The sequence below is a fragment of the Heterodontus francisci genome, chromosome 14 (assembly GCF_036365525.1).
Source record: "Heterodontus francisci isolate sHetFra1 chromosome 14, sHetFra1.hap1, whole genome shotgun sequence".
Lineage (NCBI taxonomy): Eukaryota > Metazoa > Chordata > Chondrichthyes > Heterodontiformes > Heterodontidae > Heterodontus > Heterodontus francisci.
The window spans coordinates 35,956,909-35,971,200 of NC_090384.1; the positions used below are offsets into that span (position 1 = coordinate 35,956,909).

General features: G+C 42.5%; 1 protein-coding gene across 1 annotated transcript in view; it reads right to left on the reverse strand.

Moving 5' to 3' along the window:
* LOC137377281 (potassium voltage-gated channel subfamily KQT member 1) overlaps positions 1-14,292 on the reverse strand; it is an 889,621-nt gene that overhangs the window by 240,463 nt on the left and 634,866 nt on the right. Inside the window, exon 15 of the mRNA XM_068046827.1 lies at positions 12,508-12,569. Coding sequence (XP_067902928.1) covers positions 12,508-12,569 — 62 coding nt within the window. The remainder of the gene's footprint in view (positions 1-12,507; positions 12,570-14,292) is intronic.

A 14,292-nucleotide genomic window follows, 5' to 3' on the forward strand; every position in this document is an offset into this window, starting at 1 on the left:
CCAAACCAGGAAAGGGGCAAGAGGGGAGCCTGAGACTCCTTCCTCACCTGGTCGTACCACCAGGTAATGTATTGCAATTTATTCAATTAATTAATTTACGTATTTAAATCCGGGTCCCATCACACATTGGCGGGGAGCCACCAGGGAGCCTCAAAGCTGCCAGGAGGATCAGACCGGGCCCCCCCCCGCGTCGGCCTCCGTGGCGGAACACTGCCAGAACCATTTTCCGGCCCCCTCCACCATGGAGCTCAACATCATGGGCTTGGTAAAATCCAATCCATGGTGTTTCAAACTGGGATCCCAGGAAGTTCACAAGGTGCTTACATTTCTATTCGCTGGCAATAGACTTCTGTATTTTTCTCCATTTGCTAATATAATCTAATTTGTTATCAATGTACAATAATGACACACACAAACACAAACAGACACACAGAAATAACATTTTCTGCAATGATAACATTGCTTTCCTTTCAGTAGCTGGCATTGTTGTTTGGGCGTTTCCCAGAGAAAACATCAATATGCAGGGATTCCCTCGTATAGTTTATAAACCATTTGTTCAGAACTGCATGGAGCTACTTAATGGAGCTGGGCTGGAAATCATACCTGCCAAATGGAAACATATTAATTTTGTCATATGGGACATTACTTGGAACTTTTTGCTGGACATTGAAAAAAACTTGTTAAAAAAAAGCAGAGCTGAGTGGCTGAAAACATGGTTGCACATTTGCATTCTGAGAGACATGAATGGAGAGACAATGGGGGTGCTCCTTGATTCAATTAACATGATTGGTCTGGACAATAGTGATGATCAAAAGACATCGACAGCTTTTGATTTTGTAAGAGACAAAACTCCACCCCCCACCGAGAATGTCTGGAAGGCTCTGAAATCCAACAACCCTCCCAGAAGTTGCTGTTTCAAACAAAGAGATGGTCACATGACCTACCTGCTGGTAAGACTGGGGCTTTTTGAATTGTGCATCACAGAAAGGAAAAGACTACAACTGGACTGGCAGAAGAAAAGTACCCTCCCCCTGCCACTCTCCAGCAAAGTCCCCAGAAAACCACAGTAACAGCTTCTATGCTTCAAGACTACACACAAAGACTCTCTTCGGCCTTCTGGTACCAGAGAAGCAAGCTTGAAATTGTGCACTGAAGCCAAGTGAGGATTCAAAGACCTTAACTTCAATTGAGGAGATTGTATCAAGGACATTACCACCCAGTAACTCAATTCCATTTGCTCCAAACTCTTCTTCAACCCCCTCCCTCCTTTAATTCTTTCTTCCCCTCTGTATCTATTTGTGTGAGTGTGCCTGTCATATGCATGTGAGTGGGGTTGCGTTGCATATTTTAGTAATTTTAACTGGTTTGGAGTGATAAGGCTAATAAACTTACATCTTTCTTGTTTAAACTCAAAAAAACCTGTCTGATTGGTGCATTTGCAATTACAATTAGAGTGCAGTGAGCAAGGGCTCACTGAGGGAGGTAAGCTGAAATCACTGTGTTTTAAAAGATAAACCCTGTTACTGCCAAACCAGAAAAGGGGCGGGAGGGGAGCCTGAGACCCCTTCCTCACCTGGTTGTAACAGAGGCAAGGTACACAGGACCGTTTTATTGCCATCTGGGCTCTGGAATAGGTCTCATTCACTGGCACAAACTTGGTGTTGTAAACGTAGCATTTGTTTTCAATCTTGCTTGCCCAGTAAATAAACGATTCAATATACAGAATCCGTTGGAATATTTCAACTTCCACCATTTTTCTCTGTCTTTGAGAAACAGGATAAAGGAGACAGCGGGTGGGGTGACAATAAGCCACAGAGTGTTTTGTTGAGAAAAAATGAATATATTTTGAGTTAGTTTACAGAGGAAATCCTCACTTGTATTAGCCTAATAACCAGGACTTGGAAACCCGAGGACAAGAATTCCATGATGTGTGTTCAGTCAGTTGTGCCTGTCCTGCAGTATTGAATGCTAAGTCTCTAGCAAAGGGTTAAGTTGCGCAAAACTCCAATTTCATGTCACTCCATGCAAAAGTGAATTTTGTGGAGCTGGTGGGGGGCCTGACGCTGGGCTGAAAAGGAGAGGTGAACACTGTCTTGGCCCTCTGGAGTGCACCCCGTGTCCGCCTGCACCCCCCCCCCCCTCCACCCCCGAGTGCAATTTAACAGCATTCAGGCACCTAACTGATGGTTATTGCCAGTACTACACCAGTCCTGGGCTCAGGCCCACTGCTGGAGCCCTGGACCCCAGATAGATGTGGTGGAGTCACCGGGGCCAGTTCAGCAGACCCCAGTCAGGGGGTTTAAGGGAGGGTGGTCATTGAGGGCGGGGAGTGGGGGGGGTGGTGTGGTGGTGTTCACTCACGCAGGAGGCCACCATCACCCACAGCCTCAGGGAGGCTGCCTTGTTTTACTGGGCGACGTCCCCACATGGTAGAGGCTCCCCCTCTGTCACTGGTGTAATTTCAGTGGCGGAGGAAAGAGGTCCTTAAGTGACTATTAATTTCTCACTTAAGTGCCTCAATTGGACTCTGGACGGGAAGGCCATGTTCAGCCTTTCTCATCCCCGACTTCATCGCAGGGCAACGGGAAGGCAATGGGCACTCCACCCTCCTGCCTTTTGTCATTATTTTATGCGTCCCCCCCGCAACATTCCATCTCCTGGGGGTCCATATTCTGTCCAAGAAGTGCATGTAACAACAAGTCGGATCCCTAGCTATACACAGTTCACTTTTGTTGCTTTAGAGGCAAGTTTCATAGCTGTGCACATTGCCCATGACCTACAATGACCTATTTGTCCTGCAATCTGCATTATGAATCATCATTAATGGATGACTATCACCTAACAAATATTACTCGATGCAATACAAGGTGAGAATAAGAGCGTAACAAATGCTGCCAACTAAGTTTGTCATACTAAACCAAAATGGGGCGATGGTCATCTTACTTCAGATTCTTCCTTTTCTAAATGAGCTTTTGCTTACATGTCAGCTGTAATTTATTCTGGCGCCATAGAATTTTGCAGAATTCTCTGCTGCAAAGTGTGATTTATCAGCATATTTGATTGGGTAAGTAACTTGGGAGGGCACTAGAGTCTGTAGAAGTGTGATTCTGAAGCTCCTGTCCAAACAGGATGTAGTCCACTTTCAAGGGGATGGAGGTCAGGAGCTGCAGCCACCTGTAGTGGAAGAAAAGTGCTGATAAAATATAAAACAGCTGAAAATCAGCAACCCAGGCAAGACCCTGGAGGGAATGATGTGAGATCAGGATGAAAGACAGGGTAGGTGACCCTGAAACGTGGCAGCATAGCAACAAGTACCTGCAGAAGAATTAGACTGAGAGATAGGGAAGAGTTGGCTGATAGTGGAGGGCTGTTTGGGAAAGCCGAGTAATTATAATGGGCATGCAGATGGAAAAGATTGAGGGAGGAGTTTAGTTGACAAAGAGTGAGAAGGGTATCCTGCATTTTTATAGTGCCTTTCATGACCTTAGAATGTCCCTAGGAATTGGCAATCAATTACTTATGAATATCAGGCAAACCCCACTTGCCAAGACTGAGGCACACATTATTTCGCCACATGAACATTAAAACTTAAAATTGTAAGCCCTGACCAGAAAGACATTTCCATGGTAACAGACAATGTTGAAACAATGGGGATCCAGTCGTCCCTGTCCCTCCAATATGCAGAAGTGGTCAAACCAGTTCTAGTCACATATCTAGCTTGCTGGAGCTTTTGGATTTGAACCTCCAACGAAGAGACTGTTCCATATAAGGAGCTAGTCAAATGACTAACCTGCTGAGCACCCTGGGAGCTTTTTGAATTTGAACTCCCAAACAAAGGGATTTGAGCAGAGACAAAGCCATGTGCTCATGGAGTAACATCTCTCCTGGAACTGAAACAAGACTTACAGCCTCTCCTGTCTGCCTGCCTATCTCTCAGGGAACTGAAACCGTTGAAGACAATGAACCAGTGAAACTCAAAGAGAAAAAGGTTTGCCATGTGAACAAAGTTTTAAGATGATTACTGGGCCCCAACGAAACGCAAAAATATAATTACAATCAAGGACTACAGCAAGCTCGAGAAACAGTATCAAGATATCGCCTCCAACTATTCTACTTATCTCTTCTTATACTCTTTTCTGTCCCTATCTTGTATGTTTATATCGCGTGTGCATGCTAGCGTGAGTGCATCATATATCAGAAGGCGTGAACCATATTAGAATTAAGTTAAGGTTCAATAAATTTCATCTTTCTGCTTTAAACCAAAGAAAGCCTGTTTGTGCTCAGTTATTTGTCTGATAATTGGAAGGCAGTTTAACATCTCATCTGAAAGACAGCACATCTGACATTGCAACCCTTCCTGCAGTTGTGCAATGAAAAGTCAGCCTCGAGTCTATGCTTAAATCTCCGAAATGAAGCTGGAACCAAAGTTGTAAAAAGAAACCTACAGTGCACAACTATAAGTAAAAAGCAGACCTGAGGAAGAGCGCTGTTTAGGAAACTGTTAAGTAAAGGTATTATTGGAAAGAAATGAACTGTTTAACAAAAGGTAAACAACTCAAAAAAGTGGATGAGGGAGTGGGGGTGACCTTGAACCAGATTGAACAAGGTTGAATGCATGCAGAATATGGAAAGCACAAACTGGACATTGAAAAATTAAAAGATCTTTTGAAAATAAACAAAGGAGATATTTTTAACCTTACTTATTGTGGGTTACTGGGTGAGTACGATTCAAACCTCTGTTTTGCTGCAAGACTGATTTTACTTCTGATTGAAGTCAATGAGAGTAGTATTGGATTGGGTGTAAAACTGGCATTCTATCTGATCCCATGGGTTTCTCACCTGGCACATTTGGTTCACTACCCATAGGAATGAACTTTTTTCACGGATGTACTCTTGAGAAATGCACGAGGCATCAGTCAAGGGTGTGTGTGCATGCGCCATGTTGTATATGCACGGATTTACAAATCTTTATTATTTTGTTTTCACAAATAAATATCTACCAAGTGTTCATGTACTTAATTTAAGTTTAACCGGAGGTGTCTCTCTCCTGTTAACTGGTGAGGTAAAAGATATTCTGTTACCATGCTGGGAGCTATGCTCTTACACTATTTAAAAGCAAGTGGGATAAAATGATGTTACTTCACACTCTGAGCTGTAATGACATAAGTGACATCATGGAAAACAACCAACAGCTGACATAGAGCTTCAAAACAGCTGAAACAGTCCCCCAAACCCCCCCCTCCCACCACCCCCCCCAACTTACCCAGACAAAAACTGACCACTCAAGTTCAGCACTGTTTATAAACGGATCACACGTAGAAACAATCAGTTACACGGCCTTGTAACTTAAGTTGTAGTTATACATAGTATTTGTATTAGAGGAAATGGAATATAAACATGAAAACTTGCAGGGGAAAATACAAAATTCCAAATGTGGCGGCATTCCGAGAGGAGGCCAGGGCAAGTTAGAAATTCTTACATTTAAAAGAATGATTTATTTTAAACACTTTTATACTTCACAATTGATAGATTTTAAATAAATTTTTATAGATGTTTATTGATATTAGGTTTGATATCTAAGACCCATTTGGATTTTCAACAGATCACCAGACTGTTTCCCTTCATCCCACTTTGCTAAGTCACTATACATCCTTCAGATCCAAACCACAGTTTTCCATCCAACTCTCCACTCCTAGGTTTATAATTCAGTCTGTTCTTGAGGTGTCATCTTTTTGAGGCCATGCCAGCTTTTTGAGGCCCTTGGTCCATTTTTGCCAGCTTTCCAGTTTGCCATGTTTGTTCCTGCTGCCATGAGGATTCCTGCAGAGACCAGAACCACTTCCGTTAGCAGAGGGGCACTGGGAGGTGTGGCACTGTCTTGATCCAGGTTGACCAGCTGAGACAGGCAGGTAGACTGGGCCCCCAAAAGGTCCACATCAAATGTGGTTGTTTAGCATATATAACACCAACCCATCAACAATTCCAAGTCAGTGCAACTACAAGTTAAAAACTATTTATAGTGGAAAGCTCAATTAATTTTTTTAAAAAAAGAACTCATACTCAGAACACATGTAAATTGAGCTTCAATCTGACTCAGGCAGGGTGGGGAAGACGGAAGGGAAAGGGGTAAATTAAAGCTTTGCTAGGTCTGATATGTAGTTGATAGCAGTATTCACTTTATACTGAGCTTGGAATTAAACGGTTAAATTAACTACTTGGATTTCAGAGTTCTGAGTTCCTGTGGTCAACTACCCCAAACACTACTTTCCATATGAGGCCAACTATCACTATTCAAAGACATGCAATTAACCATAGCTACATTGTCATACTGCTTACAGTATAGCTACTGGTTAATTTCTACCTTTAAACAGTGGCATGAATGGTGATAGACTAGGTTTGCCAACCATCCCGGGTTGCCCTGCAGTCTTCAGGAATTTAAGATTCATCTCCAGGATACTGCTGTGAGCAGCCAGGGAGAAAAATCATAGGGGCAAAATTTTTACGTATTTTTCATTTTTGTTTATTAGTTATAAAAATATTGGAGAAGGATATTTTTTAAAAAGGTTGTTTAACTGGATGAGCCAGTTATGTGATGAAACCTCCAGGGATATGTCCAACCATGGTTGGCAATCCTCTGCTAGGTGAGCAAATGGCTCTGCTATGAACGCTGGACTTTGTACTATGGTTTTTTTTTTAAAACTGCGATTTTTAATCCAATGTTAAATGGATTTGGAAGAGACATGTGGCCTCACACCAATTCCGCCCGGAGACAAGCCAGGAGTCTTAGTTATCATTGAAAACAAGGAACCCAAATCAAAGACTCTTTTGAAAGCAGGGTGCAATGTTGAAATACTTAAAGGACAATGGGTTTTGCTCTCCCAGACTCTCAGACTGTAAACAGGGAGCCAGGGACTCTAAAATGCAAATTTGAGTGGCAACTATTAACACCTGGAATTAAAGGAAGGCCCAGGTGGCTTTGCTATGATTAGACTTATGATCTCTGAGAATTGTAAAGGCAAATGACTATTGACTTTTGATTTGGATAAATGCAACAGGTTTTCCTAAGTCTGGAGGCTGATAGGAAGAAAAGAAGACCAGCAAGCAGAGCTGTGCAGCTTTGAGAAAGAGAGAAACAGAGACAGAAACAGCTGCTCTCAGATCACCGATACAGCAAAAGGCTGCTAAGACTTGAACCCGATTCGAAAGTTGAGGTTTGCGGAGGAGATAAGACCAGCAGGGCCACCAGAGATTGCCTTATTAATGGAAGACCAGTCATATGTGTTCGGGAGAAGTGAGCGAAGGGGACATTGGTTTTGAGAAGGACATTGGGAGATCCAACCCATTGCAATGGGGAGGAGTTTGGGACTTTTAACTGCAAGGATACCTTTTTGTTGAGAACACTGTGTAATGTATAAATATAGTGTGGGGTTTTCAAGTGTGTCAATAAGTTAATGGGGAATATCTTTCTCTGTAATTTAATGCATTAGCCACCTACTAAGTACTGTTTAGTTAATGTTGATTTTTAGTTTGTTATAATATAAGTCTTAAAACATGAAATCTTTTGTAATTCTTCAAACGGTCTGGGGAGTTCATATCTCTTGTTTTAAAGTTATCTCTACTGAGATCATAACAGCTCATTTCACCAAACTACATGAGGAGAGACTGCTCATTGCTACACCATTCCACGTGATATCAACTATACTATGATACTGCGCACATGAGCGCAAACCATAACAGACCATCTGAGGCTGTCCACCCTTCAATAGACTGTGCTCCTGATCTGCTACACACTTTTCTTAAGAAACCCATCGTCACATCACATTATACTGCACATTCTTGTCCCAAAGGTGAAGTGACCATCATGTTACCACATTTCATCATCAACTTTTATAATTTTTATCCCTGTACATATGCATAAACAGAGGTCAACAATGCAATACACAGTAAGAATGAATTCGTTTTTGGTATGTTAGGGGTTAAACAATGACATTCTTACAGGACAAAACAAAAGGCAACACTATTAACTAAAAAAGGAAACACTCCAGACAAGCGATTTTCAAAACTCCGATTTTCTGAATAGGTTACTCATGCAAAATATAAAGGAGGAAGTAAAACAACATTTGAAATTTATCTTTTAATCTTTCACTGGACAAGGAAGTAGTTGCAGATAGTGAAGAAAACATTACAAGTATTCTATGTTTACTCGCACAATCATAATCAGAAAATTTACAAGGAAGACTTATCAAAACCAAGGACACACACTAACCCAGGACCAGAATCTGGCACTGTGACTCACACAAGAATAACTCTCACAGACCTCTCCACCACACTGTACATGCTGAGATTTATTTTTCATTTAGTTTTAAAAATAAAATCTCTGCAATATCACTAGAGCTGCTGGGCTGACTTCAAGCCACAGGCACAAAGGTCAGTGGCCCTGCTGAGGCCTTCAAGTGAACAGAGACCATTCCTGTGCCATGTCAGGAATCCCTCTGATTATTAAGGCCAGAGACACAGAGAGTGAGCAACTGAGTAGCCAGGGAGAAGGTTAGCACAGGAAAGAGAGAGTGATATGGAAAGGGACTGAGCAAGGGATAAGAGTGGCATGAGAGAGAGAGAGATGGAAAGAATGCAAGCAAGTGAGAACACGGGAAAGAAACAAGGTGAGCTTGAGGGCAGAAAGCCAAGTCCATGCATCTCTTATAGTCCAGAGATTGCAACTCCAATAGTTAAGAATGATGCTTTTAAATGAAGTAATATGTTAGTAGAGGGCATGATCTAGATCTACCGCCTCTCATTTCCTGACAAAACCAGCAATGATAAGACTTCTGCTGTTTTCTATATTTATCTAATCATATTTTTCTACAGTTCTTCTTTGCTTTGTTCAGGAGTGTTGACAGGGGCTGTGGTAGTCAATGACGTGCTCATGTAAGTTTTTGCACCTTAAAACTTCTGGTGCTTCCTAGAATTGATTAGTGAACAATTACACAGAATTGTGCAGGAACTATTAGGCTCCTGGCCGAGTTCCATGGAACCAAGTCTCACTTCTCATCTGTGCATTGTATTTTACAAGTCTCCTTCACACTCTGCGGCCTGTGATCTTTGCTGGGACTTTCCTCATTATACACTTCCTCTGTAGTCGCACGTTTTGTGCTTTTTAAGGGCAAGTGGGGGATGGGAGCTTCAATTTTACTCTTATTGTTATTCCTTATTTTTAAGATAATTGACAAAAGATCCAGAGTGGGAGGTGAGCAGAAATTTTTTTACACAGCAAGTTTCTATGATCTGGAATGCACTACCTGAAATGAAGCTGATTTAGCAGTAACTTTCAAAAGGAAATTGGATAAATACTTGAAAAGAAAAAAATTGCAGGGCTACTGGGATAGAGCAAGGAAGTGGGACCATTTGGATAGCTCTTTCAAAGAGCCAGATTGGGCACAATGGGCTGAACGGCCTCCCTCTATACTTAAGATTTTATGATTCCTGTGTTTCATCCTTGCATCACATTGGGTTTGAGAAATTAAGTAGACTCCTTGATTGAAATATTAACCAGGCTGTCGGGAAACTAATAGGATCAAGTGCAACATTGGTGTTAAATCTGACACAAAGTTAATGGAGAGTAATACTGAACGGGGTGCACAACCAGCACGCCACCTGATCCTGTGGATTTCCTGCCTACAGGTTAGGTTAAATTAACACCCCACTACTTCCCAACTCCTCTGCCTCTTTGGCCTTTTGCAGCATTGCTCTACAGCCTGCCACACTTAAGTGTGCAAGCTAAAGGCCGGCTACCCGACCCGAACCCGATGGGACCCAACAACATGCATTGGGTTCGGGTCAGGGCGGGTCGCAATTCCAGGTCCGGCATTGGGGCTGGGGTCAGGTCGGGCTGGGTTGGACACACTCTATCACCACTTCTGGTACGTGGCTCCAATGTTAATATACTTTTTGGACTTGACAGATGGTTTTGTTACAGTTATTTTAAGCTTGTGCACATAAGCAACAAAGTGAAAAACAGAAGGTAGGTTAACTGATGGTCGGGTTGGGCGCAGGAAAAATGAAAGGACTTGGGCAGTGTCGGGCTCGGGTTGGATGTGACTCTGTCAGACTCGGGTCGGGTTTCATTTGCAGATCCGAACTGGCCTTTAGTACAAGCTGCCATGCTCACATTTTCTTCGCCCCTGTGATTTAGCACCTGGTCTCCCTGTTGGGACAGTGGAGATCTCACACACATATTGTAGAGAAAGTAATGGATGAAAGTAGGAAGGTATGGCAAACTATAGTTTGGACTCCCGAGAGAGCTCTTAGACATTAATTCAGTACAACCTCAGCACAGTCTAAAGTAGAGGGAATTCAGTTAATGCAAACAGGGAAGGCATACTTGGGGGATTTCCACTTACTTTGGAATTCACCCATGAACAGAGCTGGGACCACAAAGCTTTGACATTCTGAGAAATGGCAAGAAAGACAATATGTGATTTTTTTTTTTGCCCTTGAACTGAGATTCTGCAGATCTGGAAGTCCCCAAGTTCTTAGTTAAAATCTCAAGTCTTTGAGGATTACATCAGATAACAATAAAGTGGTAGCACACAATCAGAGTATCCTGACAGAAAAGCATTGAAGTCTAAAAGTTTTCAATTTGCAAAACTAAATGATATAACATCCAACAAGGGTTTTTTTTTTCTGACTGCATTGCATTGAACATTTTCACAATTTAAAAAAAGCAAATTAAAACATTTTATTTTGTTACACATTCCAAGGTCTGCATTGACTAACTGATGCTCTGCATTGAATAACTGATGCTGGTTATCTCACTGGATATTGTACAAGGTCGCTAACTGCTTTCCTCGAACTGTTAACCCACGCTGGTATATGGTTGCACAATGCCGAGCTGCTCCTCAGGATATCACATCAGTTACCACTTCTCATGAGTAAGCCCAGTTGGTCAAGGCAAAACTTTACAGACCTCCAGTGGGGCCTCGAACAAAATAGGCATTGTAATCAATCGGGTGAGCATTGCCTATGATTTTCTTTCCACTGATTTTCATGGAGGGAAATATCACGAGGGCTACATCATTAATTATCTGGTAAGCTGCCTGCTGTGTTTGAGACTTTGATAGTGCCCTGGGGTTCTGGAAAATTCCATCCTCAGTGTCAACTGTAGGGCTAATAATCTGGAGCAGGAACACTTGCTGTTGCAATTTTTTTGCTCCCCTCTCTTACCTCAGGGTGCTGAGGTTTATAACATCATACCACTATCCTGGCTGAGGTCAGCTAGCTAAACACTGGTCAAAGGTCAAATCCAATGTGTGTGACTCATTATGAACACAGGTGATGCATTTCCTGATCAGCTTGATCCCAAACCAGGATTATAGCTTTGTAACCACTGTTATATGTCCATTATTCATGATAGTATACTTCCTGCTCTCTTGTGGCATTGCTCAGCGGTGAGTCAGAATATTAAATGATTGATACATACAGAAATATATTGCACTGAGCTGCCAATGTCCGCAGAAGTGGGAGAGTGTGGCGGGGAAAAATTCCTGAGCACCATCAAACAGTGGTCAGGCTTGTGTCCAGCATGCTACCATGTCATACAAACAATTCACTTCCCCATGTAAAATTAACTGTAATTGTGCAGACATTTTAATCACCACCTGAAGGTTTCAAATTTCCTATTTTATCATTTCAAAATGCAGAGCACTGAGGTCTGTACAACAGAAGTATTTTAAAGGCATATTTTTGTAATCAATGTTAGATGATCAAATTCCTTCTCCAAGTGATGCAAATAACTGTGGCTGATCAAATGGGGCCACCATTAATGTCCCTTTGACCCAGCCACTACCTTGTTTATCTGCCACCTGTCATCTACTCAGAGCCAACTCCACAGCAATAAGGCCAAGATTAGGAACTCAGGAGGAGAATTGAATGTGCACTAAAGGCCTGCTCAGGTCTGCAAATGAAACCCAACCCGAGCCCGACAGAACCACATCCGACCTGAGTCCGACCCGGCCCGAGTCCTTTGACTTTTTCCCGCACCCGACCTGACCCGACCCGACCACCATTATATAATCAACTTTATTGAAGAGGTTGTGCTCTACCTTGGATGGAATTGCTCACTGCAGACTAGTGCGGAGTCCAAATGCACATTTCCCACCTTAACATCCTGGCTGTCACTGTGTTCGACCCGACCCGACCCGAGGTCGAATGCCGGACCCGGAAGAGCGACCCGACCTGAACCTGACACACGGCATTGGGCCTGATTGGGTTCGGGTTGGATAGCCATGTTCTAAAGTGCACCCTTCCACTATCACAGCAGTACTTCAGCACCCTGCTAAAACCCATACAAATTTAGAAGCATGATGGATGTGTGTACTTGTCAAATCCATCAGAAAAGTGAAGGTCCCAAAAAATAGCTATTTCTGTTCAGTATCATGGTATTAAAGACTCAAACAGCCAGATGTGCATTTACAACCTCATGAAGTGGTAATCATGAAGCAACCTTACCTTCTCTTCTACTCTATTAAGTCGAGCTCCAATTGTGTTCTTCCCCCTGTCCTGGCTCTTTTCTGAAATATACCATGAGGAGAAGAATTAACTCATTATTTTTTGTATATTTTAAGCAATTTCACAGAAAGTGACTACGGTATATTTGGATAAATATTTTTACAACTGATAAGGATAAATTACATCACAAAACTTCTGTAACTGCAAAGCTCGTTAAAGTATCAAATTCACATTTCTAAATTATTTTCTTCCCATCAAATGGTCCCTGTTGCAAACTAGATTAGTTTTCAGGCTGGAATGGGCTGTTACATCTTCAGACTTTACAACTGACTTGTTAGTTTAACCCCTTTAAAAGAGATGCTCCAGGTAGGATGTAAAGCCTTCTTCTCATCCGTGAGAAATGAATTAAGTCAGCATTTTGTTAGTGCCAAGTCAAATAAGCTCAACCTAATAACAAATACTGTCCAATTTCGTGCAATACAAAGCATACAAGGAGTAAAAACATATTTGAGTGACTTGGCTGAACGTTTGTTTTATGAAGGAATTTCTTTTAAGTGCCCCTTAGTGGGAAAAGGCGTCAGTTCTGGGGAATTATGGGTTTTCCCTGTTTTGCACGCAGCATCGAATAAAGGACAGAAGCATCAAATGCAGCATGAGTTTGATATAGAGTGAAGCTTCTGCTACACTGCTGCAAACTCAGAACACCTACAACCAACTGCTTTTGTGGAATGTTTTCAAAACAGCTTTCCTGTGGCCTCTCTGAATGAGACTGACAGTTTAGTGCCAATAAATGCTGGATTCTGTCTAGATCAGGATGACAGACTCATACATAAACTGTTCATAATTTGGGCAGGCATTACATTGCCCAAAGTCATTTCACTTAAGAATTCTTTCCCCATTCAGTCTGGGTTGGATCCTATCCCAAATTCAAACTTAAAAGGGGCGGCACAGTGGCGCAGTGGTTAGCACCACAGCCTCACAGCTCCAGCGACCCAGGTTCAATTCTGGGTACTGCCTGTGTGGAGTTTGCAAGTTCTCCCTGTGTCTGCGTGGGTTTCCTCCGGGTGCTCCGGTTTCCTCCCACATGCCAAAGACTTGCAGGTTGATAGGTAAATTGGCCATTATAAATTGCCCCTAGTATAGGTAGGTGGTAGGGAAATATAGGGACAGGTGGGGATGTGGTAGGAATATGGAATTAGTGTAGGATTAGTATAAATGGGTGGTTGATGGTCGGCACAGACTCGGTGGGCCGAAGGGCCTGTTTCAGTGCTGTATCTCTAAACATAAACAACTGATCATATTCATCCCTCCCCTCCTCCACTTCTCCTGAAAGCATTGACTCCTGGATGAGGTATCATTTGTTGATAGGCTATTCCATTGTGCAGCATTACAGCCAAGCCTGACTATGTCCTCTTCCAATATCCAAACATTTGCCCTTTCCAGCAGGGCTCACTGGATCATCAACAGGATTACGGCCAGATTTTTCTTTCTCCAATCTAAAACTAATCACAGCACTCCTACACATCTTTCACTTTAAGTTCCTCACTTACATCTTAATACCTTATGAGGCCTTGCCTTGTCCAGGTTTTCGAACCTGAACAAAGCCATTTCCAATTTCTTCCTAGTCTCTCTGTTTCAAAGTCCTCTACAATCACCCTCCATCCTTGGAAGGAAGTAATTCCCTTCTCACTTTAGGCAGTGGTACCCAGTTTACACCTGATGGAGTCAGTACGGGTCTTTCCCAGTTAATCTGAAGCTGCGCTGCCTGGTTTCCAGAGTTCCACT